The sequence below is a fragment of the Passer domesticus genome, chromosome 2 (assembly GCF_036417665.1).
Source record: "Passer domesticus isolate bPasDom1 chromosome 2, bPasDom1.hap1, whole genome shotgun sequence".
Taxonomy (NCBI): domain Eukaryota; kingdom Metazoa; phylum Chordata; class Aves; order Passeriformes; family Passeridae; genus Passer; species Passer domesticus.
In genome coordinates, this window is record NC_087475.1 from 64,673,143 (window position 1) to 64,699,001 (window position 25,859).

The 25,859-nt window shown below is 43.5% G+C and overlaps 1 protein-coding gene and 1 long non-coding RNA gene across 2 annotated transcripts in view; one reads left to right on the forward strand and one right to left on the reverse strand.

The window, feature by feature from the left end:
* Positions 1-20,027, forward strand: part of FAM124A (family with sequence similarity 124 member A) — a 41,345-nt gene extending 21,318 nt beyond the window's left edge. Inside the window, exons 3-4 of the mRNA XM_064408851.1 lie at positions 4,844-5,583; positions 14,507-20,027. Of these exons, the coding sequence (XP_064264921.1) occupies positions 4,844-5,583; positions 14,507-15,304 (1,538 nt within the window). The 3' untranslated portion in view covers positions 15,305-20,027. The remainder of the gene's footprint in view (positions 1-4,843; positions 5,584-14,506) is intronic.
* On the reverse strand, positions 19,507-24,363 carry LOC135294065 (uncharacterized). Its single transcript, XR_010356238.1, has 2 exons — positions 22,772-24,363; positions 19,507-19,582 (listed from the first exon to the last, which is right to left on the reverse strand). It is a non-coding gene; the product is annotated as an uncharacterized LOC135294065 (long non-coding RNA).
* Positions 24,364-25,859: the final 1,496 nt, after the last annotated feature.

Here is a 25,859-nt window from a genome sequence, read left to right on the forward strand (position 1 = left end):
CCTTTCAATTAGTACACCTAAAAGGGTCACTCTTGCCTTGGACTCAGATAAAATGTGAAGGTCCTATTCGCTGAGAAATGCTACAGTTTTGGCATTTCCTTGTGTATTGCAATGTGTTTGAAGTAGAGAAGTACGGATACTTTCTGTGCAACAGCAATCCTGGGAAATTTTAATTGGAAATATTATAGTGCCTTTTTATTCTGACATTATTTATACAGTGTTTGGGATTATTTTACATTCCCACAGTTGAAATATTTTGATTGATTAACAGTGAAAAAATATGCTGTTTTGTAATGTTTGGTTTTGAATTATTTCATTACTTCCTAATAGCAGTAATTTCTTGATAATGAAGTACTGCTTGATGGGAGTTGCAGTTCAGAAGCTTGGCAAATTCACCCTGAACCGCTCCTGTTGCCTGATTTACATCTCTGGTACTGCATCATGCAGTTTGGTCAAATGGAATTTGGAGCCTTACTGCCTGATGTAGCAATAGAGGAATCTGGTCTGTATGGCATAAGAGAGGTTCAGGTGTTGATTCTCATGAAGCAGCATGCTGCAGCAGGAAAAAATGGAAGTTTGTGTTGCTCTGATTCTCAATGCAATATTGCTGGTCAGAAAAAAAAAAACAAAACAAACAAACAAAAAAACCCAAACAAACAAAAAGATTTGTCAAGTATTTTTGGGTTGGATATTTCCCCTGTGTTCCCTGGATAGAAGATTGAAAATGTACACAGCTAGAAAATTGAAATTGTCTGCCACAGTTTGGAAATACTCTTTCACATGCACAAACTAGGACCAGGAACCAGCCTGCCTAAAATCTCACTTCATTGTAAATTCAATCCTATCCTATGAAACTTACCAGGTTTCCTTGGCCCTGTAGTTAACTCTTCGTTAAATAACTCCTGGTACATCTGAGAGGTCTTTAGGTTCACCCTTTGTTTACCAGCACAGGGTGAGGAGAGACATTTCAGGGAGACAGGTATTTATATCCTTCCTAAGCTCTGCTATGGGATGAGTCTAGTTAACTGGAGAAGCCTGGAAAATAAGATCTCATCAAGACTGCTGAAGGTGGTGACTTCTCCTGAAATAAAAAAGTACTTGGAACACTGCCATGAGAGGGAATGGGTCTTTGCTCAGGGCCCTTCCAGAGGAATGTGTAAATGGTGTAAAAGAGGGACCAGACTGCCAGGGGATGGTCAGAGTTTTGCTTGAGCAAGGTGTGCAAGAGACCTAGGGCCAAAAAGCAAATGAAAAGGGAGACTTCTCTAATTTAGGATTATGCAGGTGGTGTGGAAGAAAACTCTAGGGACATTTTGCCCCTCGTGTGGGTTAAAGTTAAATGCATACATGCTGTAGGGAAGAGGAGTGTTAGAACCAGTTCTCCATATCTGCAGATGAGTCTGGCTTCTTCCCAGCTTCTGGGGTTGCTGTCCTGACCTTACACACTCTTGTGCCTGCCTTGGGTCAGGAGTCCTGCCTTCCAGAGAGCAAGAGCGATACCTGAGTCCTTATGGCACCCCTCAGGGGTGGAGGCTGCTCCCCCAGCCACTGAACCCATTGCTTTCCACTTCCCCCATGGGTGTCACTAGATCATAGAATCATAAAGTTATTTAAGTTGGAAAAGACCGCTAAGATCGTCAAGTCCAGCCATTAACCCAGCATTGTCAAATCCACCTGTCCTGTTTGTCCCCAAACCCAGGCAGCTTCAGTTTCAGAGAAGTCACCAAAATGAAGTAATTGGCACTGGCAGACTTGACAGGACCCACTGCTTTCTTTCACATTGTCTTACTGATGAAAATGTCCTGGTTTCTGGGCAGGAGGAGCCACAGGGCTGGACTGCCATTCTGTTTTGCAGGACGTTCCTTTATCTCAGCTCAGCAATATCACATCAGCAACAAAATAAAATTTATATGTACAGAAGGACCCATACAATCATGAAATATCAGGGCCACCTTCCACTGCCAGCTTTAAGAGGTCAAGTGTAACAGCTCCACAGCATTTGGGCTGACTGACTGCTTTAACCTCTCATGGGTGGTTTACAGTACCTAGCAGAGGAGTAAAAAGTTTAGAATTGTAAAATACTCTTTCAATCCTGGTAGTAATTACCTCTTAGCAAAGTTAGTGCTCTGCCAACTCAAAGAGACCTAATCCCCTTCTGTCATAGGAAGGGAAAAACTGTAATAGCTGTGAGAACTGTGAAGCTTATTTTCAAATAGATGCCTCAGCATTTTGATATTTTCTGTGGGATTAACTAGTAACACAGGAAGGCTAATACATATGCAGAGCTTTTGTTTGCTTCTGTAACAATTTGCCCCGGGGCAAATTGAACTGTGTCATGATAACGGTGTTGTTGCCCCTCTTTCTTTGTCGGATGAGGGGAAAAGACTTGTTAGCAATATAGAAACAATTTGCAACTTGTTGTCATTTCAGGGAAGGTTTCTCCTTGCGTCATATTTCTGCTTTTCTCTTTTCCTTACCCAAACAGAAAGGGCTGCCATTTTAAAAGCACAGAAGCCACATAACGAAACATGTTAAAGCATCTGTGCTAACATAAAACAGGACTGAAGCTCTTTCTGTACTGATCTGTTGCACTCACACAGTTGCTGCTAGGTCAAAAAGAAGAGATGATTTGCTCTGCTCTAACTTTGGCTCCTGAGGATGGCTTTGTGCTGTGCCTGTGAGGCTGGTTCTGCAAGCATCTGGTGCTGGTGGGCACAGGCAGCGATGGCTGCGGAATACTAATGCTGCCACTGGCTCCCACAAGGCTCCACTTCTGAAAAACGCTTCAGCCATTCAGCGTCCATGCACCATGCTGAGCAACAGGAGGGTAGAAAAGCCGTGCTCAGGGACTTTTTTTTTTTTAATGCAGAGCAAGAAGCTGACAGAAATGATGGCTCTGTGCTTCACATTGTTGTGCCCAGGCTTCTTTCAGAGCTGCAGTCATTTATATGCATAAATATCAAGCCTGTCACTTGTTGCAGGCTTTGATAGCATTTGTGTAACAAAGGAATCAGAGAGAGAAAAAAGCTGAACATCTTCTATTCCAGCCTTAGAAAATGAATGACTGCACAGTTATCAGGTTTCAGGTTTTATTAGATCACTGTCCTCTGCAATTTGTTTTCCTTCTTGTTCTGCTGTCCGATGTAGAGGACCACGAGAGGACCTCCCCCCACACCCCTTTTGTCTTTTTCCCACGCTGTGACTACACACAGGCGGGTTCTCAAAGAATTACCTACCAGTAATGATTGCCACAGCAAAGCCTCTCGCCACATACTGATCCCGTTTTTCTTTTTGCTTCAATTTTTTTCTTCCATTAGCCACCTGACAAAGTCACTCCACATCACCCATTTCATGCAGAGATACGAGAACTCTGCTGTAATTGTATTTTTGATTACTTACTTGGTTTTTCTTTATCTCCCCTAGGCAAGATGCACACTTGCTATTCGCTCTGCATACCATATCTTTCTGCAGCTTCTAAATTGAGGCCAGCGTCATGTTTACCAGTCACCTCTGTCTGCAAAGCTATGCAGATGCATCTAAATTTTCTCTGGGTCTTGCAGCTATTCTGTATTGAAAGACAACTAAAATACACTACTCGCACAAAGCTGCTTTTCCATTAAAGCTATTGGTGAAGTATCACAAGAATGTTGTTCTCTTGCCAGGAGGGAGGAGGGAGACGTTTGTACTGATTGCTAATAGGAGGGGGAATAGCCTTTGAGACAATCCCCTTATTAAATGTGGTCTGCACAATGAAAAGCTTGGGAAGCCTTTCTAAGGCTTCTCACATTTAGGCTTTGTGCCCAAGCTCAGGGTCTCAGACATGGAGGTGGTTTCAGAATACCACACAAGGGGAACCATTTCAGCAAAAATATCAAGGCTACTTGATTAATTTATTAAAGTGCCTTGTATCACTATGCCTCTTTATTGGCATGTAACTCCAGCAGAACAAAGTAACAATTTCTCCCTAGACCTCTACCCTTTGCCCTGCTGGGCTCTCAAAGTTCCAGGGACAAACAAGAGATAGAGTCCCTCTGAACCGTGCCAAGGTTAACTAGAAGTTTCTTTTTTCCCCTGTGTAAGTGTAACTTTTTTGTTCCTCCTCCCTTTATAAGTCTTCCCTAATCTTAAGAAAACCTTGAAGCAGTAGTGTTACAGTCTGAAGATATAAACAGTGCAGGATTTGTAGGGACAAGTAATATATTATCCTAAAGAAAGACCTGTATGCCTGAAGGCTTGTCTGCTTTTTCTTTTTACCAGCTGTATCAGTTGGTCTAGTAAAAGATATTACCTTTCCCTACAAACTTTGCCTTACTTACTAGAATAGTTGCCTCCAGGACATAAAACATTTAACTGTGTATAAAACTTCAGTGTCAGGGTGATAGAGTAGAGTTCAAAGGTGTGATTTCCATGCCCTGGGCCAATTGGCAAAAATGAAAATAAGGTGGGATGAACACTCTCCACCCTTATCATTCTGCACATCATTAATGTCCCTTACACCCCCACTCTACATCAGTATTTTTGTCTTTGCTACCTCTCAACTGTATGGAACAGGTCTTTTCCAACAAATAAATGCATGTTGACTAGCATCTTTTGGATGCTGTCTCAGAGAAACAGCAGCTCTTATGGTATGCTTGATTAAACTTTTCTCTGCCTTCTGATTATTTTCTTGGTTGCTATATCTCTGTACTTTTTTTGTTGTTGTTTACTACAAGTGAGATTCAGAGACCTGGAGAAAAAGAAAAGCCCACTATGACTGAGTAGATTGTTTCTCCTTTAAGGGTTACCGAAGTGTTGTAACTTGGTTGCAAATCTTAAAGGACTTTTTTTTTTTTTAATATTTCAGGTGAACTTTCTGTGGAAGGCATACAAGACCCATTCCTTGTTAGTGTACATATTATCACAGACCCAGGTGAATCCAAGACTCTTCAGCAGGCCATTGATAAGCTTCTAGCCTGGATCCATCCCGACCTCCAGCTGTTTCGGGTCTCAGAAAGACGAGTGCCCCGGAAGCGCAGGAAGCCGCTCAAGGCTGCTGTTGCTCAGCCAGCCCTTGCTGTCATTCTCTTCCTGCAGGAGGAGTACGGAGAAGAACCCATCTTGCAGCTCCATGAAACTTTTCAGCGGCCACCTTGGCATTACCACCACACAGAGCTAATGCATGGGAAGTTCCTCCCTTACCTGCCATGCAGCCAAGACTTTTACACTTTGGCTCCAGAGACTCCTCTGTGGGCCATTCGCCCAGTGCACTACGGGAAAGAAATGATCCGCTTCACCATATACTGCAGGAATGAGAATTTCGTGGACATTTTGAAATTGTATGAGTTAATACTGAAAAGACCAGTGTGTCAGAAAAAAGCAGACTTTTGTGTTTTTCCTGTCTATTCTAACATGGAAATAGACATTCAGTTTTCTTTAAAAAAACTCCCAAAGGGACAAGTTCCAGTGAGAACAGAGTCAGCCGTGCTGGAGTTCAGAGTGAAAGATGTGGGGCAGCTTGTGCCTCTCTTGCCCAACCCTTGCAGCCCCATCAGCGAAGGCAGGTGGCAGACAGAAGACCATGATGGAAATAGGATCCTTTTGCAGGTAAACTCAGTACACAGGGAAATAGAAGCACATTTCTTGGTTTTGTGCAGGAAAGCTTCCTCTGCACTGACAGTTGCCCTTTTGTTGGTTGGTTGCTTGGCTTTTTTGCTCTATCCTTGGAGCAAGAGCCAGGACAGTACTGCTGAAAAAAGAATTTGAAACCCCTTGCTGTGTTGTGTAACTGATCACAAAAGCAGTGAATGATGTTAGCCAGATATCAGTCAACCTCAGTTTACGCTAAGAGTGATGTGAGATGAGATAGCTGTTTAAAAAATTGAGGAAAGAAGGAATTATGAGCCCGAGTGGAGAAATCGTGGCTGGTGAGTGTAGTTTTATAAGAAGTATGGGCACAGAACTGACAGGGAGTTTTAAAATAGCCCTCAGTTATGAGGCTTTTATGGGAGACAAGCAGAAGCCCTAATGGTACTCATTATTTTCTAGCATCACTGGATCACAAACTGCATCTCTCTTTTGCACAGTGATTATCAGGATGAAGAGAGGTGATGAAGGAAAAGAAATGTGTCCTGAAGAGCAGCCTAAGAGAGACATTCCCACTGATTCTCTTTTTGAACTAATCTCAAGTGCTGATAACCGAATCCTGAGAGTTTGTTTGTTAGGATATCTGTAGGCACCATATCTGGGCAATATATCAGCATGCTCTGCTTCACTACACCACATCCAGGGGAGATAAAAGGACAAGGAGCAAACTCTTAATAGCTGCCTGCCCTGCAGAGGGGTATCTCTGGCAATCCAGAGCCAGGTTAATGGGGATTCTTGCACTGCAGAGATTTTTATTGCTGCTTACATTCAAATCAAAGAGCACAGTCCTTCACCTTTATTAGGCTGTTGTTCAGATTTCAAAGGGTATTTTTTTTGAGTGAATTCCATTCACGTAGCTTGTCCAGTTGTCTGACCTTGTTTCTGTGCAATACACATTGTGGGTGCCATCCTTGCACCGTACAGACCTCCCAGCATGCAGAGAGGTGTGCAGCCCTCTGTAGCACAGTGCCTCAGAGTTTGTAGTTCCTGGGACTGAAATTCCAGGTACACAGGACATCTCTGCTCTGGTGAGTCACATCCAGGTGGAAGTGGAACCTTTCAATGCTGCTTTGCAGATGCTGCCATCAGAGAAATCCTATGCGAGAGCTGAATAACACTTGGGAATAACACTCAGCAAAGGGCTGAGGAGGGCAGCTTCCTTGCCCATCTGGCAAGCCAGTCACCGATTTGTCAGGGTCACTGATTGCACTTCAGGCATATCTGTGTTAGCCTGAGATAAGCTGCAAACCGAATCTGACAAGTCATCACCAAACTTATACACAGCAACCACACTCACCTATGTCCTCTTTTCCCTGTTCTTTGTCAGGAGGTTTCTGCTGTGTGATATAACTTTGGTTTATGGGACCTTACACTGGTTTCAAGCAAATTGAAGGGAAGGGTAAAACAAACAAAAAAAAATAGGGCTTTTAAATAGGGCTTTTGGTTTAAACCCAGCAAATTTTCAGAAATAACAACTGTCAGGCAGTACAGAGGTAAAGTGAGACTTGCTGAGCAAAGAAAATCAGAATAAGATTTTAGCCATATGAACCAAAGAGAAGAGCAGAAACCTGCCTAAGTATGGCCTGCAAGTACAATTGATTTTCATTTCTTGTTTTGGGTGAGGATGATGGTTATGAGCAGGAGGACAAAATGGCAAATGAAGTTACAGAAATGGAATTTATCACTCTGGAAGTTTGTGAAGTAAAACAAGTTTAATATATGCAAAGTGGAAGGAAAACAAAGCCTTTGGATCTAACTTATGCCATTTTAAAGTCATGAAAACTATGTCCTGGTATGTGGGTTTTAAGCAAGGCTGTACAAAAAGAAGTGGAGCTCTAAGGCTAAAGCAAAGGGAAAATTTCCTGTTTCTTAGATATCTACAGCCACCAGTGCAACATGACCATGAAAAGAAAATTGCAGTCTCTGATGGGTACCAGAGTTACTGTGCCATAGGAAGCATGGGAGGTTGCACAGGATCCCAAGGGCCACACCTTTCTTCAGCTCTGGACTCCAGAAAGGGGCAGGGACCAGGAAAGGCTCTCACCCCATGCAGAGGAATGGAGAGACAGTCCTGCAGAGGGAAACTGGAAGAGCAGGGTCACCTGTGCCCAACCAAAGTAAGTCTGAAGGGAGCTCTGACTTGAAGACAGATCACATGATAAACAGCAGGAGCAGGAAAAGGCTGGTTTACTCAGTGATTGTTTTGATACAGAAACGAGAACCTGCCAATAAATAGATCGTAGTACATATTCACAGCTAACTACATAACAGCCACCAGCAGATGCAAGCAAGTTAATACCTTAATTTAAGGCAGGATGGTCAGTTAGGGAGAGGAAATGATGGAGCATGGGTTATAGGAAACATTGGATTTGGTGATCCATGAACTCCTTATATTAATTTAATTCATTCTAAGTTAAAGCAATTATAATATCTACCTTTGAAAGTAACAAGACTACAGTTTGACTTCTCAGAGAGAGTTGCTATTAGCAATATTATCCATGCCACAACATTGATGATTACTTTGATTTCTTCCCAGTTATATAAATGTAAACAATGACGTCTCAGTATTTTTCAGTCTCCACATCAGTTGATAGTTAGTAATCATCAGAATGGTTTTGTTTACTTTATACAGATACTGCAGCTTTTGAAAATTATAATTGTACCAAAAATGGTAGATTAACATCCCTGTTAAATTTTTTTGAAGTTTGAAGTTTGAGTATACTTCCATGTTTAAGCTAACAAGACGTGACCTCTTGCTTGTCCTGACAGGGACTTGGATACTTGCCAGCCAGATTGATCCATGTTCTTAATCCATTTTGTAAATGCAATTATCAAGGGGCTTAGATAAAGTCAGTTCAAGAGACAACAAAGTTATTCGTGGGTAAGATAAATCTGTTTAATGCCAAGAAACTATTCCTTCATTTGCAGGGAAGCCCTTCAGAACTATTTTTTGTCACAGTGGCTTTTACAGATTGGCAAATTGCTCCAAGGGTGCAGCTATATAACAGCTGAGGCAAAGGGCTCAGTTGGCTGGATCAAGAGCAAGGCTCAGGAACACGATTGCATCCTATGGGAATACACCCCCACTGCTTCACCAGAGCTAAGCCAAGAAGCAGGAGCTCTGGGGAGCTTTATCAGAGCAGTGGGAAGAATATGTAAATAATGCAGCTAAGAATATACCATGCATTGGTATAGTGAGTATACTGCTGGATTTATAGGTCTTGTCCAGATTCTTGGCTGCCTCTGGGCATAATCCACACTGAGACAGATGAAGTGCTAATCAATTTGCACTCCTGGCAATGCAATGTGGGAAGCAGGAAAGGTTGGTAACTGATTGGACTGGCTTGGTCACGCATGTTTAGGAAGCAAGGATAGTGAGCAGAGAGGAGAAAGTGCACAGATGGCTTCTTTAAATTATGATAACATCTCTGGATAGAGTAGGGAAAGTAAAATAATATTTTGGCAGGATTTCCTAGCCACTCTGCGTGAGGTGGGACATGCAAACATACCCAGAAGGAAGGTGGACACCAGAAAAATTAATGTCTTACCTAGGCAGAGACTCAGCACTTAAGCACAGGACCTGCTGCTGTTTTACATGCCAGAGAGTCCCCGTGCAGTTTATGAGGTGGCTATTTTCTGCCTAGTGTTGCTTTTTAAGGCATCCTTGAAATAACACTGCAAATGTTAACAGATCACAGCTTATGAGGAGGTAGAGGGATTCTTTTTTTAGCTGATTTGCTGAATTAATCGGCCAATGTTCTTATCTGTATGGGGCAACTGTAATCTTGAGGTGAGAAGTGGTGTCGTGTGTTTCAGGGGCAGAGGTAGCAGCCATAGCTGACACAAGGAGCTAGGAAAAGAGAACTCAGTTAAATACAAGTGGAAAAGAGAAAGAAAGGCAGCTAAACCAGGGTCAGAGAAGGCAAAAAGACAAAAACAGGCAAAGAAAGGGCACTTTTGCAGAGAACAATTTAATCTGCAGGAAATAAAATGGAGGTGAGAAAAGACCTTCAAGCTTGCAGAATTATTATACATAATAGTGCAGATAGAGCAGAATTGAGCACAAAGAGGAAGAAAGGAGAGAAAAGCATCCACTGGCATAGGCTGCCCAGAGAAATTGTGAATTCCCCTTCCCTGGAAGTGTTCTGTGCCAGGCTGGATGGGGCTTTGAGCAACCTGGTCTAGTGGAAGGTGTCCCAGCCCATGGCAGGGGCGTTGTAGCTGTACAATCTTTAAAGTCTCTTCCAACCCAAACTGTTCTAGGCAAAGATGTGTACAGGGCATCTTTACAAAAATTACATTTATTTTCTTCTGAAAGTGGTGAAAAAGACACACTTTCAGAGCAAAAATTGATTCAGTCGAGGGAGGTGCCATGAACTGATTTAATTAATCTGCAAATCTAATACTAGTCTCCTGCTTTACAAAATTTTTTATTTTATTTTTTCCTTTCCTTTTTGTGACCTAAGTGTTTGGTTGTCCTTAATGCTAATGTCTGGGTTTTGGGGGAGCATGAGAATCAGTCCCTAACTCATATAAGAGATTTTTACTTGTTTTTCTTCAGCCTAAGGTACTTTATCCAGTTAAGTTCAATGGCATACTAGGATCTCTTACAAATCAATACACACAGCAAAAATTCTTGAGAATGAATATATTTTGTGTTACAAAGCACTCAGCTTTTCTATTTTTGTAAACATATTACAAGCCACTTTTCAAAGAGGTTCAATTTTTAATCACATCTGTGCATTTTGCCTTTTTGAAATGCTGTGCTTCTGACTGTTTGCCTTTCAAGTAAGACTTATTATGATGATACTGAGGACTAATCTCTGCCACTCCTTCTTGTGTTGATTTTTTTTTCCTCTGGATCAGTTCCACTGGTTTTAATACAATTAAACAAACACCATCACACTCCTGTTGAGCAAGGCAGGCAAAATCTGGGCTCGAGATGGTGATGTCATTGCTGTGCTTGCTGGGTCCTGACCTCAGCAAAGCCTTGCTGGCAGTTCTTAATGCAGATAATGCTTAAGGAGATCTCTATCTGCTTTCTTAAAAAGCAGATAACTTAAAATAGACTGCAGCAGTACTCATGGATTTTTTCTGTTAGGTCCCGGCAGCCCAAGTTGAAAGTGCTTTTCTGAAAGGTTCACCCCAAGTTGTTTATGGCATTCCCGGATATTCATCATGAAATTCTTCTGCAGCCCATTGTAAAACACAAAGACTCTAAATCCCTCCAGGCTTCACAAAGATTTGTGCAGAGATTATAAATGAGCAGCAGATTAGCACCAGATGAAAAAATCTGTTCTGTTAGAGAGCTAATCTGTTCAGTCAGTGGCCAGGTTTGCTGCACATCTTTGTGGCAAGGTCTGACAAATCTACTTCCCTGCATTTGGAATTTTGGTCAAAATCAATGTGTCACTTTGCATTGTGCCTTTGTCCTCTCGGATGACTGATGCGCTCTCTGGCATCTCCCTGGTGTTTGTGCCTGTTGCAGGCAGCACGGCTGTGCCAGGCAGGGCTCTGCCAGGCAGCAGGGAGGCAGCAGGCAATGCTGAGGGTGTTAGCAAGCTGTGAGAAGGCTGACTATGAGGACCTGAAAAAGAAAAGAGCTCAGAAAAGATGCAGCTGTTTTCAAAGCCAGTCGCAGGATTAAGGGGGCAGAGAAGCTTCCTCCAGGAACTGAGGAGGAGCTGTCACATGAGCGCACAGGCTGCGTGCAGCACTCGGTGTGCCATCCCAAGGTGGCACAGGGGAGCACAGTCACTGGCCTTGGCACAGGACAGGGAGCTAGTTTTGCCTGACTTGTAATCCTGGCTAAATCACTGAATCCCTTCTGTGATCTCTGACAAGTTAGAGAATGTAGATATAGAAAAGTCTTATTAGTCCACATAATCCAGTTCTCTACAATACAGGATTAGCCTGTAATCTTTATTCACTAGTATTTTGTGGGATGGATCTTCTGAAACGCTACCTGTGGAACAGTGTTCTGCCTGTAGCACATCACTGCTGCTTGAGCTGCCTGGTGTTCTCACAGCCAGGAAAGTCTTCAGTTACATTGCTTTAAGATTAAAGTATTAAAATTATATTTACTATTATTAATATCCCCATTATTTCCTATTTCTGCCCATATAATGAAGACCAGCATTGGAAAATAGGTATTTTTAATCTTAACTCTTCTGAAAAAAATTATTGAGGTGAGCAGTTCCTCCTGTAAACATCTGTTCAGAAATGAGCTGTATTAGTGATGTTGCTTGGTCTGCCCTGCAGGCAGCCATTCTGGGGGCAGGCTGTGCTTGCTCGTTTCTCCTCACCATCCACCATCACCTCCTGCCAGGCCAACTGGGCTTGACCAGGAGCTGTGACCCAGGAGCAAGATTAACAGCAAATACTTTGTGTAAAATGAAGTGCCTCTATCTGTATGCAGAAACATTAAAAGAACTAGGAAAAAAAGGTTTAAAATAGCAAAACCCTAAAACTAACATCCTACCTAAAGTAGGTTATCAGCTACAGTGTGTGTTCTCAGTGTAGTACAGCCCAAGGACATGAAAACAATTCAGCTAACCAACCACACACAAGATTTTTTTCAGAAAAAGCTGAATTGCTCTCCAGACCCCACTGTCTGTATTAACTAGACAGTTAAATCTTATTTATGATGTCTGTGGGCTCTGCCTGACATATCTGTGGTAGACAGATGGTGTGACCTGCACAAGGTAAAGGTACTGGCCCCGGAACTCTCTGCAGTGCAAGGATAGATCTGTTCCCAAAATGATTTTGGGAATTGATTCATTGAGCATGGTGGTTGAGCTCATGTAGTGTATCTCATAACAGAGCTACTACAGAGACAAAAAAAGGGTGTCTTTTGTCAACACTAACAAAATATAATGAGTGTTTTCTTGGTCAAACACATCAAAATAGTGCAGTTATCTGTTTGTGGACTTTCAACATGTCAGGTTATTTCTATGTTATCCAAAAATGTCTTTAGTTAAGAAAACAGCTAGTATATTCTTCATGGACAAGCTTTTTATCTTGCAAAGTAATTTTTAACCAAATTGGCTCACATATTGCATTAAAAAAATAATGTTATTTGCTGACAGCTAACTCATTACATTTGACTCTTTTGTCCTCAATTTCTTCATTCATATAATTCTTTATGACATTAAGGGAAACAGCTTACTATATTACACAGAAATAGGTTATGAATTAACACACCTTATTACAGATATTTATATATGTATATATATAGTATTCATATGTATATTTACTCACCTACAGTATCTAAATTACTTCTATGGTTTGGCTGTCCTATAATCTCTAGTAAGAGATCCAAGAACCAAGCATTTTTTGCAGATGTGAAAACCCTTTTTTTGCCCATAAAATCACTTCAGTAAAAGCCAGAATATGGCTATGACAGATCTGGGTCACTAAGACAATGTGATGTGCACTAGCAAGATGTTAGAAGCAGCAATGTATGGAGCTCTTTTAGAGACTGGGTACAAAGAACCTCCTTGGTTGCCAGGTCTCAGCTCTTTCTGTCATGTCATATAATCTGTTTGGTAAAACGAGCAGGGTCTGTCTTTATCCATTACTCACCCCAGAAGATTCTTCTCTTTCTGTTGTTATTAGAAACCTTTTATTAGTTTGTGGTTCTGTTTTTTTTAATGGATAGTTCATATTTTTTTTTCCCTGTGGCTCCATTGTTTTCAGTTCAGATTTATTCATTTTTACATAGGTGTGATTGGAATCGTATGCAGTACACTTAACAGTGTTGTCCACAGTGTTTTTTCAACTCACTTGAGACTGCCCAATATCATGTTGTCACAGCCTTGTTTCTTTAATAGCAGAAACAGATCAAGATACCCAGTTCTTTCTCCTCTCCTGTTTCCAACTGACAAGTCCCATAGCTGAGATTATTGTTTATTCTCAAGAATATGATCTTGCACTTTGTCCCATTAGTTCCTGTCCCTTTTGGAGCACAGATCAAGCATTTTGTATTATGCAAGAAATTCCATTAAGAAGACTTTAAATTAAACTTTTTTAAAGGCTAATTTCTAAAAGCCTCACTGAAATAAGGGCAAAGGTGAAAAACCTTACGATTGCTCAAACACAGTTCAGTTACCCAGACATGAATTCCATAGGAAAGCCACCTCACTCTAGCTCTTCCTTGAGAAGGATGTTGGCTTATCATTTGTCACATGTGCTTTTCCTGTTCAAATGTTTGAGTATCTGATGGGTAGGCAACTGAATCCTGCCCTGGGACTGGGATTCAGCTCCAGATTTGGATCATAACCATGAGTTTGGGTCCTCAGCCCAGGTGTCTACAAGCAAACTGAACATGTGTCTGTAATGTCACTGTATGCTAGTTAATAGAGCTGACTAGGTAAGAAAGAAAATGTGAAAGAGTTGAAAGAATTAGTAAATTTCCATTGAGGAGACTGAATGAACTTGCTGAAGGCTTTCTGATGTTTTAAAGGAGGACAAAACAAAAAAAATGAAGGAAGAAATGAGAAATTATAATAATATAATATACTTCTTCAATTTCTTTATTTTTTAGTTAAGCTGTCCACTAAAGTAGTAATGTTGGAAGACAGAATATGAATGAATCTGAATAAGTCAATAGGAAGTGAGAAATTCAAGCTAGCGTAATTCAGCCCACAAGGCAAGGCTTCTCTACCATTTATTCTTGTTGTCTTTGAGGCTCCTTATGTAAATATTTGGGATTTTGGCAGGGTGGTTTGTCTTTGTTATTGCAGTGAAACATTTGCTGCCAGCATACTGACTGAAGCCTGCTTCATAATTATTTGCAGTAACAACTCAGCAATGGAGACTTAGGGTTGTAAAACTGCCAATTCTGTATTAATGTGATCTTCTTCTTTCCCTCTCTTGACTGCAGCAAGCACACAGTTGGTGTAGGAAGTCTGCAAAGCAGAACAAGCAACCATATCCATCTGTGTCAACAGATTCCCACTTCACCACTCTGCCAGCCTTCCTTCCTCAGAGCCACCGATCTGTCTCTGAGCAGCCACAAGAAATGGGTCAAAAAAAGGAACATCACACTAATGGCCTTGGTCATTATCTTGGTTTCTCCCAGCAGGACTTGAGACATAGTGATCTAGGAGACTTCACACGCAGATCCAGGAATGCCTCCAGCATTTCTTGGTCATTTCAACGAAGCAAGTCTCTGTTCTGCTTGCCCACAGTGAACTCCTCTTCAGCATCAGAGACATTTCATTTCAGTGAACCATTTCAGTTTTTAAATACTGGGTCACCTGCAACCAGGTTAAAAACATGGAAATGCAGTCCCAAGCTTAACATTAATGACTTAGAGGATGCCCAAGAGACTGATGTGGACACAGGGATGAAGCTGTCCTTCTCAGACCTGTCTGTGGTTTCTGCATACTCTGCCCTCAATGGATTTTGCAGTGAGTTGGAAGACTCTCTTCCATCACAGAAACAAACTCTCAGTAGGGCTAAACAGGCAGCCACCAGTGGAAGGCCTTTATCAGCCATGTGCAATACTTTTGAGTCAGCTGATGGTTCACTGCCTTCTCTTTCAGAATGGTCTTCCAGCTCTTTCACATCAGCATCTCTCTCTGAGCAACACAAGCAGCCCTTGAGAGCAGCTCCCTATTCTCTGGATGATCGTGTTTGCCTGGCTTCACCAGTTAATGAGGAAGAATTTTACATCTGAGGTTTCTCTAACTTACATCTTCCAGAGGAAACGTATTCTACTTGTGAATGACAGCAGTGGGTCCACCCTGAGGTTACAAGAAGGTTCCTTGCTGAGGAGAAGGTGATGCCAGAAGAGTGTTAAATATTTGAAGAAATTACTCAGAACCCTCTGAGACTGGCATTCCCAAACCGGGTACAGTAAAGCAGTCTAAGATTGCACCCTCTATCTTGGCAATGGAGGATGTGATCAGCACAGAAGTTTTTGCACAGCAGCGCAAGGTGGATGTTTTCTGACCAGCCCTTGGACTGATGGTGAAGGAAATACCAGAAGAGGCACATAGTATTCCATTTTAATTTGGCAGAAAATGTAGACTAATTTGTGAAAACAATCTGCTTTAACTTTTCTGAGAAATTCCCTTAACTCAGGATAGGTAGGAAAAGAAAGGGGTCTTATTTCCCGTTCACAGGTTCCAAAGGCAGCTCTAAGCCCAGCAGGTCCCAGCAGCACAGCCTCAGTAGGGTCAGGCAAGAAGTTTCTTGTGAGGAAACACTTTCCTTCCAACCTTTGAGAGCTGGCAGTGGTGAGCTGGGGCAGAATCACACAAACATCAAGGTTGAAAGAGGTCTTCAAGATCATCTTAGTCCAAGTGACAACCTAGCACTGCCATAATCGCCCCTAAACAATATCCCCAAGTGCCACATCCTGACACCTCTTAAACACTTCCAGACACTGACCCCACCAACTCCGTGGACAATTTATTCTAAGGTCTGACCACCCTTTCAGTGAATATTTTTTTTTCCTAATATCTAATATGACCGTCCCCTGGTGCAATTTAAGGCCGTTTCCTCTCATTGTTGCACTTAAGATATGGCAGAAGAGACCAACCCCCACTTCATTGCAACCTCTTCTCTGGTAGTTGTAGAGATCGGTGAGGTAACCCCTGAGCCTTCTTTCCTCCAAACTAAACTAATCCCAGTTCCCTCAGCTGTTCCTTATGAGACTTTTGCTCCAAACCCTTCACCACCTCCATTGCCCTTCTCTAGACATGCTCTGGCCCCTTAATGTCCTTCCTGAATTGAGGAGCACAGAACTGAGCACAATGATTCAAGGTGCAGCTTTCACCAGTGCCAAGTACAGGGGTCCCATTGGCCACACTGTTCCTGATATAGGCCAGAATGCCATTGGCCTTCTTGGGCACCTGGGCACAGCTGGATCATGTTCAGCTGGCTATTGACCAGCAACCCCAGGTCCTTTTCCAGCCACTCTTCCCCCAGCCTGTTGCAATGCGTGGGATTGTTTTGACTCAAGTGCAGGACCCAGCACTTGGATCACCTTACTGAGCTCTACAAGACTGTCCTCAGCCCATTGATCCAGTCTGTCACAATCCCTCTGGAGAGCCTTCCTGCTCTGCAGGAGATAGACACTCCCACCCACCTTGGTGTCATCTGTGAACCGAGGATGCGCTCAATCCACTCATCCAGATCACCAATGAAGATGTGAAACAGAGCTGGCACCACTGCTGAGCCCTGGGGAACACCACCAGTTACCAGCAGCCAACTGGATGTAGTTCCATCCACCACCACTCTCTGGGCCTGCCCATCCAGCCAGTTTTATTCAGTTAAGAGTTCCCCCATCCAAGCCATGAGCAACCAGTTTCTCCAGGACAGTGCTGTGGGAGACAGTTTCAAATGCTTTCCTAAAGTCTGGGTAGACACCATCCACAGACTTTCCCTCACCTACTGAGTGGATCACGTTGTCATAGAAGGAGATCAGGTTGGTCAAGTAGGACCTGCTTTTCATAAACTGATACTGGCTGAGCCTGAGCCCTTGGTTGTCCTGTACATGCCATGTGATGGCACTCAGGATTATCTGCTCCACACCTTTCCCCAGTGCCAAGGTGAGGCTGATAGGCCTGTAGTTCCCCAGATCATCCTTCCAACCTTTCTTGTAGATGGGTATCACCTTTCCTAACTTCCTGTCAACCAGGACTTCAGTAAACCAAAACTGCTGGAAAAGGGTTGACAGGGGTTTGGCAAGATCTTTTGCCAGCTCCCACAGTACTCTCAGGTGCATCACATCAGGGCACATAGATGTGTGTCTAACTGGGACAGAAGGTCATTAACCCTTTCCTCACAGGTGATGACTCAGCTCCTCATCCCTAACTTCCAGCTGTCATTGCAGGGTATGCTGGGGGCAGCTGGCTTTGGTGTTAAATACTGAGGCTAAAAAGGCACTGGGTACCTCAGCATTTTCCTCATTTACACTGTGCTACCCTGTGCATCCAGCAAAGAATAGAGACTCCTTAGCCCTCCTTTTGCTGCCAATGTATTTATAGAAACTTCTTCAGAAGAAGCGCCACTCCTTCCCCAGGGAAGACGAAATTCCACTGTATCTTTTGATTTGTCAGACCAGGATGCAGAAAGTGCCAAAAGAGAGACCTTAGAGAAATTTTCAGACCCCTCACCCAGAAAGCCCATCCTGTTCAGCTAGAAGGGAGCCCTCTGGGCTGTTCCCTGAACCACTTGTGCAGACAGCGATAACCTGAGTAAACCATGTTTGCTGCTCCTAACTCAGGCAATGCAGCTCGCCTGTTTGGAATACAAGCCAAGAAAGATAATCCAGCATTTTTATATATTGCTGCACCATTAGACCCAAATAAAAGACAGCTCCCTGTTTTTTAAGGGGTTGTTATTTCTCTGTTAGAAATAATCAGTGCAGAAACTTTTTCTTCGTATTTCCAGTGCAAGCATACTTCTTTCTGGATAAAACTTATTTCTTCTTGAATACCTCTCCCCAAAGGGGAAACAAGTCAAATTTTCTGGCTTTCAGAAGATGTTTTTGAAATATGCATTTTTGATAACCTGTTCTGCTCTAATTAAATTTTTGTTTTTAAAAAAAAAATGAAAAGCTGCTAATATGAATATCCTTCACCAGGATTTAAGTCATACTAACAATTTTTTATGTGTGTTCTGAAAAGTTATATTTTTGGCTGACAAGTGTCACTGATCACAGCTCTGCTCGAGCCACTGGGGAAATGACCATGTTAAAAGGTGTATGTATAATGCTGGATGTATATATACAGGTATAAATGCTGAAGATCTACCATGATGGCATTGTGGTGTGTGGAACAAAAACTCATTTTCAGATAAAGATATTTGTGGTATTGCCAGGTAATTTTAATCAAAAGAATTTCTGCTTTGGAGGGGGGAAAAAAAAGCGGAAAAGGACAGACATACTGTAAATAATAGTTACAAAACATTACTGGAACAGCTCCCCTGGCCTGTTTAGGTAAGTGCATGGTTTTTACAAACTGTTCTGGAAGAAAGTCTAGAGGAAAATGAGTACAGGTTTTTAGGGGAAAAACCTTCACCCCGAGCCCAGAGGGATGTTCAAGGCTTTTTCCTTTTGCTCTTGTTTTCTTCACACAGGAAAAAAGGCAACAGACCAAGTCTCCTCTCTGTGAGATGCTGTCATAGCATTTACCCAGGGCAGACTTTGTCTTTTGTGCTAAACACAATGAATAAATAAGAAAATCTATTCAAAGTAAAGAGCACAGATTATCAGCCTTCTCCTGCCCTCTAAAACTGTTTAGGCTTACTGCAGTTTTGGGTAAACTGTTCTCCTTCTGGGACCAAAAATAGCACTAATGAAGAATTTGTCATAGTGTGTTTACCTGCTCTGTGCTCCTTCGGGCCCCATGCTGTCTTTCCTCTGACTGTCATGACCTTTAGATCAAATCCCTCCCTGGAACACATGAACGTGATTTATCTAAAGTTATATTCCCATGTTATTGTTTGTACCCTGCCAAAATATATATCAAACACTATGAAGTCAGACTAGCCACTTTTTCCATCAGCTTGCAGTTCACTATACAAACAGTGATGCTTAGGACAGTCAGCATCCACAGGTTTAAATTTATACTTCTTCATTTTCTGTCCATAATCATGGTGTTTTCACAATATTTTAATAATACAGAAAACATTCAATCTGGACATGAAATAAATAACTTTTTTGAGCTGATGTAGCTGTCTGATCCTGGCATCACACCAACACTCCTGACAAAAAGCTGATTGGGGTTTTTAATGAAGAGGAGGCTCTGAACCATTATTCTGCTAAGGCATGCCTGTAGAAGGAGTCCATCACATCAGGGGGCTGATGCCTGCTGCAGCAGGAAGCACTGGTGTTGGAGATCCACAGGGAAGCACAGGACAGCTCCAGTGTCAGTCATGAAGTTCTTGTGTGTTATTAACCAGCAGCTCCTTGAGCATCTCAGCTCCAGATTTTGCCACATTAATCCTGATGGGAAGAGAGCCAAATGAGTGTCCACAGACTCTGCATTTGTACTGTCCCCAGAGGTTCTGTCTCTTTTCTCTGTACTGATACCTAACTAAAGATTAAAGTTTTAATTGTTTACATTGATGGTGCTTGTAACCAAATCTTGTAAAAAAATGAGTGTCCTACTGGAAGGAAAAACAGAGGTGATAGCATACAGAAAACTTTCTGTCTATAAAAAGAAAGCCAGATTATGAAGCGTGTTTCACTGAAGGTAGGTGTCATTAATTCTCTTCCCATTATTTAAGAAGGGGCTTATCTCTTCAGAGACTTGAATATGTACAAATTTCATGTCATTTACTTATTGATTTGAACAGTGTATTTTGAGAACTGCAGGTTTTTCCTGAACTTTTTCTCCTTCTCACTCCAGAATGCACTGCTTCTGTGAAATAAAATAGATGAAAAGTCAGTTTTACGTAACCTTCTGTGTGTTCATTTACAAAGTATTGAAGACTTACAGGTATTTTAACTAGGCTTCCAAAATGACTGCAGTGCCACAACCTCTACAGCTTTTGGTGGTGTGTGTTGGTGGGATAATTACAAAATAAACACAGCAAAAATATTTTTTGTTGAAATCAGTTTTGCCTCTGCAGACTGGGTCTTTTGATTCTCACTGTGGTGTTGTAAATCATTTTCTCTAGTAGAGCTGAATGATAAAATAGGAGCTGTGACACATATTGGTAATCTTGCATGCTCAGATCCCATCTGGGTTTGTTTGATGTACTTTGGTCTTCATAATCATCCTTTCCTCTTATTTTCATCAGTGCGTGGTGTTACCTTTATGCATTTCTTTATTCCCCCCATGGGACACATCTGCATGTCAGCATTGCATGGTATATGCAAAGCTGGGTAGGTTTGGCTTTGTTTTGTTTTCATGGTTTTATGGTTTAACATTGTGGGGTTTATATATATTTTTATGGCACTTACAGAGCTGTAGAAACATCAGTAGTTGGAACAGGCCTCTGGAGGTCATCTAGTCCAAGGCATCTGCTGAAAGCAGGCATAAGGCTGCTCAAGCCTTGAGCTTTGGAGTTAAATCAAGTTGTTCAGGACCTTGTCTAGTCAGATTTGAAAGTATTTAAAGGTGGCAATTTCACTGTGTCTCTGGGCAATGTGTGCCAGTGCTTACCAGCTGTAATGGTGAAGAATTGCTTCCTAATCTGCAGTGACAATTTCCCATGTCAAAAATTGTGATCTTTCCCTCTTGTTTCACTGAGCACCTGTGAGAAATCCAAGCTCTGTCTTCTCTGTAGGTCTTCCCACTTTAGGTCCTGAAAGACTGCAGTTGCTCCTGCAGCCTTGGTCTTCTCACTCCCTGACCCTCCGAACTCTCTCGGGTTTGTCGATATCACTCTTGTACTGACGATCCCAAAACTACACAGATGTATGGATGTGGATGATGAGTGCTCAGCTGCCAAGAAGAATTTCCGTCAACCTGCTGGCAGCTCCCTTGCTCAAACCACCCAGTATCCTGTTGGCCTTATCACTGCAAGCTTGCCCTGCTCAACCATGTTCATCTTGCTGTTTACTGGGCCCCCAAGGTCTCTTTCTACTCTCTAGGCAGGAGATGCTTCCTCCTGTGCTGGTCGTACCAGGTTAGTCCATGCCAGGTGCTGGGCTTGCATTTGCTTTTTTTGAACTCAGTGAGGTTCTCACTGGCACCTTTCTCCAGCCAGTGAAGGTCTCTGTGAGTGGGAGCCCTCTCCTTTGGTGTATCTGTCATGGCCATCACATTGGCCAGTTTCTCTTGCAGTGCCAGTGGGTAGCCCACCCAGCCCCGTGGACTTGTGCATGGGCAGCTTTCTGCTTCCCTGACTCATTCTTCTAGTGTGATTAGTCATTTTCTCCTCAGAACTTTGCTAGATGCAGACACATGGCAGGCCTAATAGAATGTCTTGTGAGTGACGACCCTGTGACTGAAGGCAGAGGTTTTTCCAGCTGGCAGATTTTTCCAGTTACAGAAGACAGGAAATTTTTTAGTCTGTCCTGAATAATTCCTGAGTTGTTTAAGGAAGGTTCTGTTTGTCTTTGCTTATTGATTGATTGGGTTGTGGGAGATGCCCACAGCAATATCCCTTTTGTTAGCTTCTCCTGGCCCATGAGCTCTTGAGTTTCTCACCCTCTGCTTCCTCACAACATGCACAAATTTGTGCCACTCAGTTGCTTAGAGCACAAACCTTGTCACCGTCTTCCATCCTTCCATAAAGAACCTGTATCCAGCCATGAACCCATCTCTGGACTCAACTGCCTTATCATATCTCTAAATCATCTGATTTTACATCATGAGAGTGCTGAGGTCTTCCAGGAGTGATTTTCAGGTTTAGCAGCCTGAGCTTTGGCACTGGCCATCCCATCTGCCCAACAGAATGGAGCTACCCAGGTGTTGGGAAGAGAGTCCCACCCCACAAAGGGCTTAGGAAGCAGTTTCAAAGAGTGCATGTGTTAACTACTGCAGAAATCAGATTATTGTTTTTCCTATCAAGTTGAGAAATCTTAAGCCAGTAACTCATTCTTAATAGGAAAACCATTCCATGCTTTTGTTTGTTCTTGTTACCCCTCTGTTACCTTTCTGTGCTGTGTGCATTTTGAACTAGAGGTTCCATAAATACATAGAGTTTTTTGAGATTTAGATGTACTGTATAAATGTACAGAACAGTTTGAAGGTGCTTTCTATTTTATTCTGTTTCTCTCCTAGTAATGGAACTTGCTACTTTGGCTGCAGCTGAGCACTGAGCTACCCTTTTCATAGATATTTACATAGCCCTAAAGTTCAATTCCCAAGCAGAAAAAGTCAGTTGAGACCCTACTATCATGTATGTAAAATTAGATTTTTTTAATGTAATTAATTTTTGAATAAGCTACACTGAGTTTCTTCTGTCTTTTTATTACCCAATTGCTGTCTGCTCTGAAATTCTTCTGTAGCTTTCCCAGTTGTTCATCATCTTTACTGTCTCGGATGCTTAATAACCTCAACAAACTCCCATCTCACAAAGCCCCCCCTTCTCCAGGTTTAAGTCATGCTGAGCAATGTAAGCTTGAGTACAAATCCCTGCATGACTCCACTGCCAACCTCCTTCCACTGTCAGAGCTGGCTATTTATTTCTACCTTCTGTTTCCTGCCTTTTAATCAGCCCTGTATTCACATAGCCTTACCTCTAAAACCATCACAGCAGGATTTCTTGTAAAGGCTTTGATGAAGGGCTTTGGGAAACTGTTCTTAGCTCTCTACACTTCTTTGTTGATGCCTTCTGAAGCCCCAAATAGATTTAAGAGGTGCAATTTCCTTTTATAAAACCATGTTGACTCTTCCCAAAAAAAATCCTCAAACTTATCTCTGTTTGGATAGTGACTTGTCTCTCATCTGAGCCCAGGTGTCATTTGAGTACAGAGCAATCCTCCCTGTGGCATTCTTTCCTAGCTTCCAGCATTCGGCATAGTGCAAATTGCTAAATTTACACAGAGTCCAGGCTTCATGAGCCAAAAACTGCTCAGATCACTGTGTGACCAACTGCTACATTGTGCTACCAATGGATTTATCCTCCTTCAATTTGTCAGATTTCTTGTTGAATCTCTCTTAGTTCCTCAGGTTTCCACAGCAGCTCAGGGCAATGAGCAGCACTGAATTTGTTCCCTGCATGAGAAGAAAGACACATTTATTTGCAGCCTTCACCCAGTTTCACTGAACACTTTCTGTTCCAGAAGTCAGTGCAGGCTTCTGGGCCATGTTGCCTCAGTAGCTGGGAAGGATTGTGTCCCTCTGAGCTCAGGAACCAACAGGTTGGGAGATAGCTGTGGAGGAATCTGACTGCTTGTTTTGGAAAGCCTTGCAGCCTTCCAAGGCATAAATCCTGTGGAGGAATATGTCTTCAGTGGTAAATGGAAGTGGGACAGGGAGCAGGTTCAGACACTGGATTGTTTGATTGCTTATTGTCTGTGTTTTGGAGCACTCCAAGCAGCTTTCACCAAGACACTTCCTGATGGTGCCCTTCACCCCTAGGACCGTTCCCACCATGGAAGAGGCCACATCAAGCTTTGGCCTCTCTGTCTCCAACACTCTCCCACCACACTTTTTGCATCTTCCTGTCATCCCCCGTTCCCTTGGACACACCACAGCATGAAACTCAGCCTCCCAGGGTCACGCTGTAAAATACACCTCTCAGCTGGGCTGCAGAGCAGTTCTCCCTTCAGTTCAGATAACAGCCCCGTGCACAGGGGGCTGCCTGTGTCCCACAGCTGCGGCAGGCCAGGAGGGAAGCCAGGCCGCCTGCGCTGTGTCTGGTGACTTGTGGGGCATCTCTGAAGCTTGTAGACCCAACTCAAACAGTGCTGGGCTGGCCTTGGAGCTCAAGAACAGTATTCAAACTGCTGCTATTTTATTTTTTTTTTTAAGCAATTTACAGCTAGGCAATATTGATCCAATTTGGCCGCAGAAAGGCATTCTTAGAGGGCTTCACAGCTGTGCAGGTGCATCCTGCCCCTGCTGGGGCTCAGGCTCCCGCATTAAGGCATGGCTGCCGGTTTAATCAGATGTCCTTTTCAATCCCTTTCCCCCTGAATATATGGGGCATAAAATGGAAAAATAGCTTGGAAGGCGGAGGCCATTAATCCAATCTGCCCGTCATGAATGAAAACTGCCGAGTTAACGGCGCATAATGAAATGACGATGGAAATGGGTATGGCACAAGCTGACCGCTCGGCAGGCCAGAGAACATTCCCGGCTGCGGCAACGCGGAGTGCCCGCGCCGTGTGACGGGATGGCAGCGGTGCCGGGAAGCCACCAGCCCTCACGAGTGCCTGCCTAGTGCCACCTCGCGGTGCTGGAGCACACGGCGGGCAGCGCACGGAGCTGCCGGCCCGGGCGGTGCCGCCCGGGGGCCCCGGGGCACCCTCAGGCCCCGGCTGGGTGCCCTGCTGCCTCGGCCTGACCCCGGCTCGGTGCCCGGCTGCCTCGGCCTGACCCCGGCTCGGTGCCCTGCTGCCTCGGCCTGACCCCGGCTCGGTGCCCTGCTGCCTCAGGCCCCGGGGCTCAGCCTGAGCTGCCCGCAGATCCCACGCTGCGCTCCCAGCCCGCTGCTCTGCCTCTCTGCCCTCCCTCCCTCTCTCCCAGCCCAGGGAGCGGCTCCGTGACCCGAAGGGCTCTGCCGTGGGTGCCCAGGGCGAGGAAGCAGCCGCAGCCCACGGGGCTGCTCTTGGGATGGAGCCGAGCATCCGCTGGGAAGGAGCCCCTGAGCACGGCACGGTAAGCCGGCTGCCTGTCACGAATTCCTCTGTTTACTTTGATGAAAATTTCAGCCCTCCTGGTACGGAGATAAGCTGCTAAGTATGACCCAAGTCCTGCCAAGACAATGCTTCTTGTGAGGTTAGCAGTGCTACTGGAGAGCTCCTGCTCCTTAGGTGCCATGAACCTGGGGACAGGGCTGCCCGGAACAGCTACTCTTTAAGAATGCAACACATAATACCAACTTTGTAATTCCTCTTGCTTCCATGAATTAACAGCCATTTTTTGCAGTTTACATGTGCTGTTGCATGGACATTTTTTTTTTTTCTTTTAAACTGGGCTGTGATTAGGAGCAAGAAATTTTTTTCACATGGTTTACCATTACATGGTTACAAGTCCCACTTTTTCCTACTTTTGAGGGGGAGTTTGTCACAAGAAAGCAAAGCTTGAACTAATTACTCTGTCCCCCTGGTTATGGAATTTGACTAGATGCCAGTGTTCCCCTGTTGTGCCATGTAAAGCCACAGAAAAGCAGCCTCTGCCATTCAAGTCCCACTCCCTTCCACTTTGCTGCCTTGCTCTCTTTCAAGAGCTGATTGCCGTGTGGTTTTCCCACAGGATGGGTGATGATGCCAGTTGCCACCCTGCCACATGTGTAAAGACTCTGCAGAAGTTTTGAAGCAAGAACTTCTGGAGCTGCCTGAAGCAGCAGCAGATACAACCACTGCTAGTTCAGGGTAGTGCTGGGACAAGCCACAGGACAGGAGAGGAGCAGAAAGATGGGAACCATCTGTGACCCTCCTCCCATTTTCTAGCCCCAGATGGTGAGCCAGCTTCAGGCATGTGGGGCTGTGCAATATTCAGCTCTTTGAGGATGAGATAGGGAGTGTGGAGGGAAGCCATCAGCCCTGGGGGATAAGGATGCTGAAGCTGTCACATTGCCAGCAGGCCCCAAGTGCATAGTGTTTTCCAAGTTTCCAGGATAAACTTATAAACTTCGCTCCGGGTTGGTTTGCTTTTCTA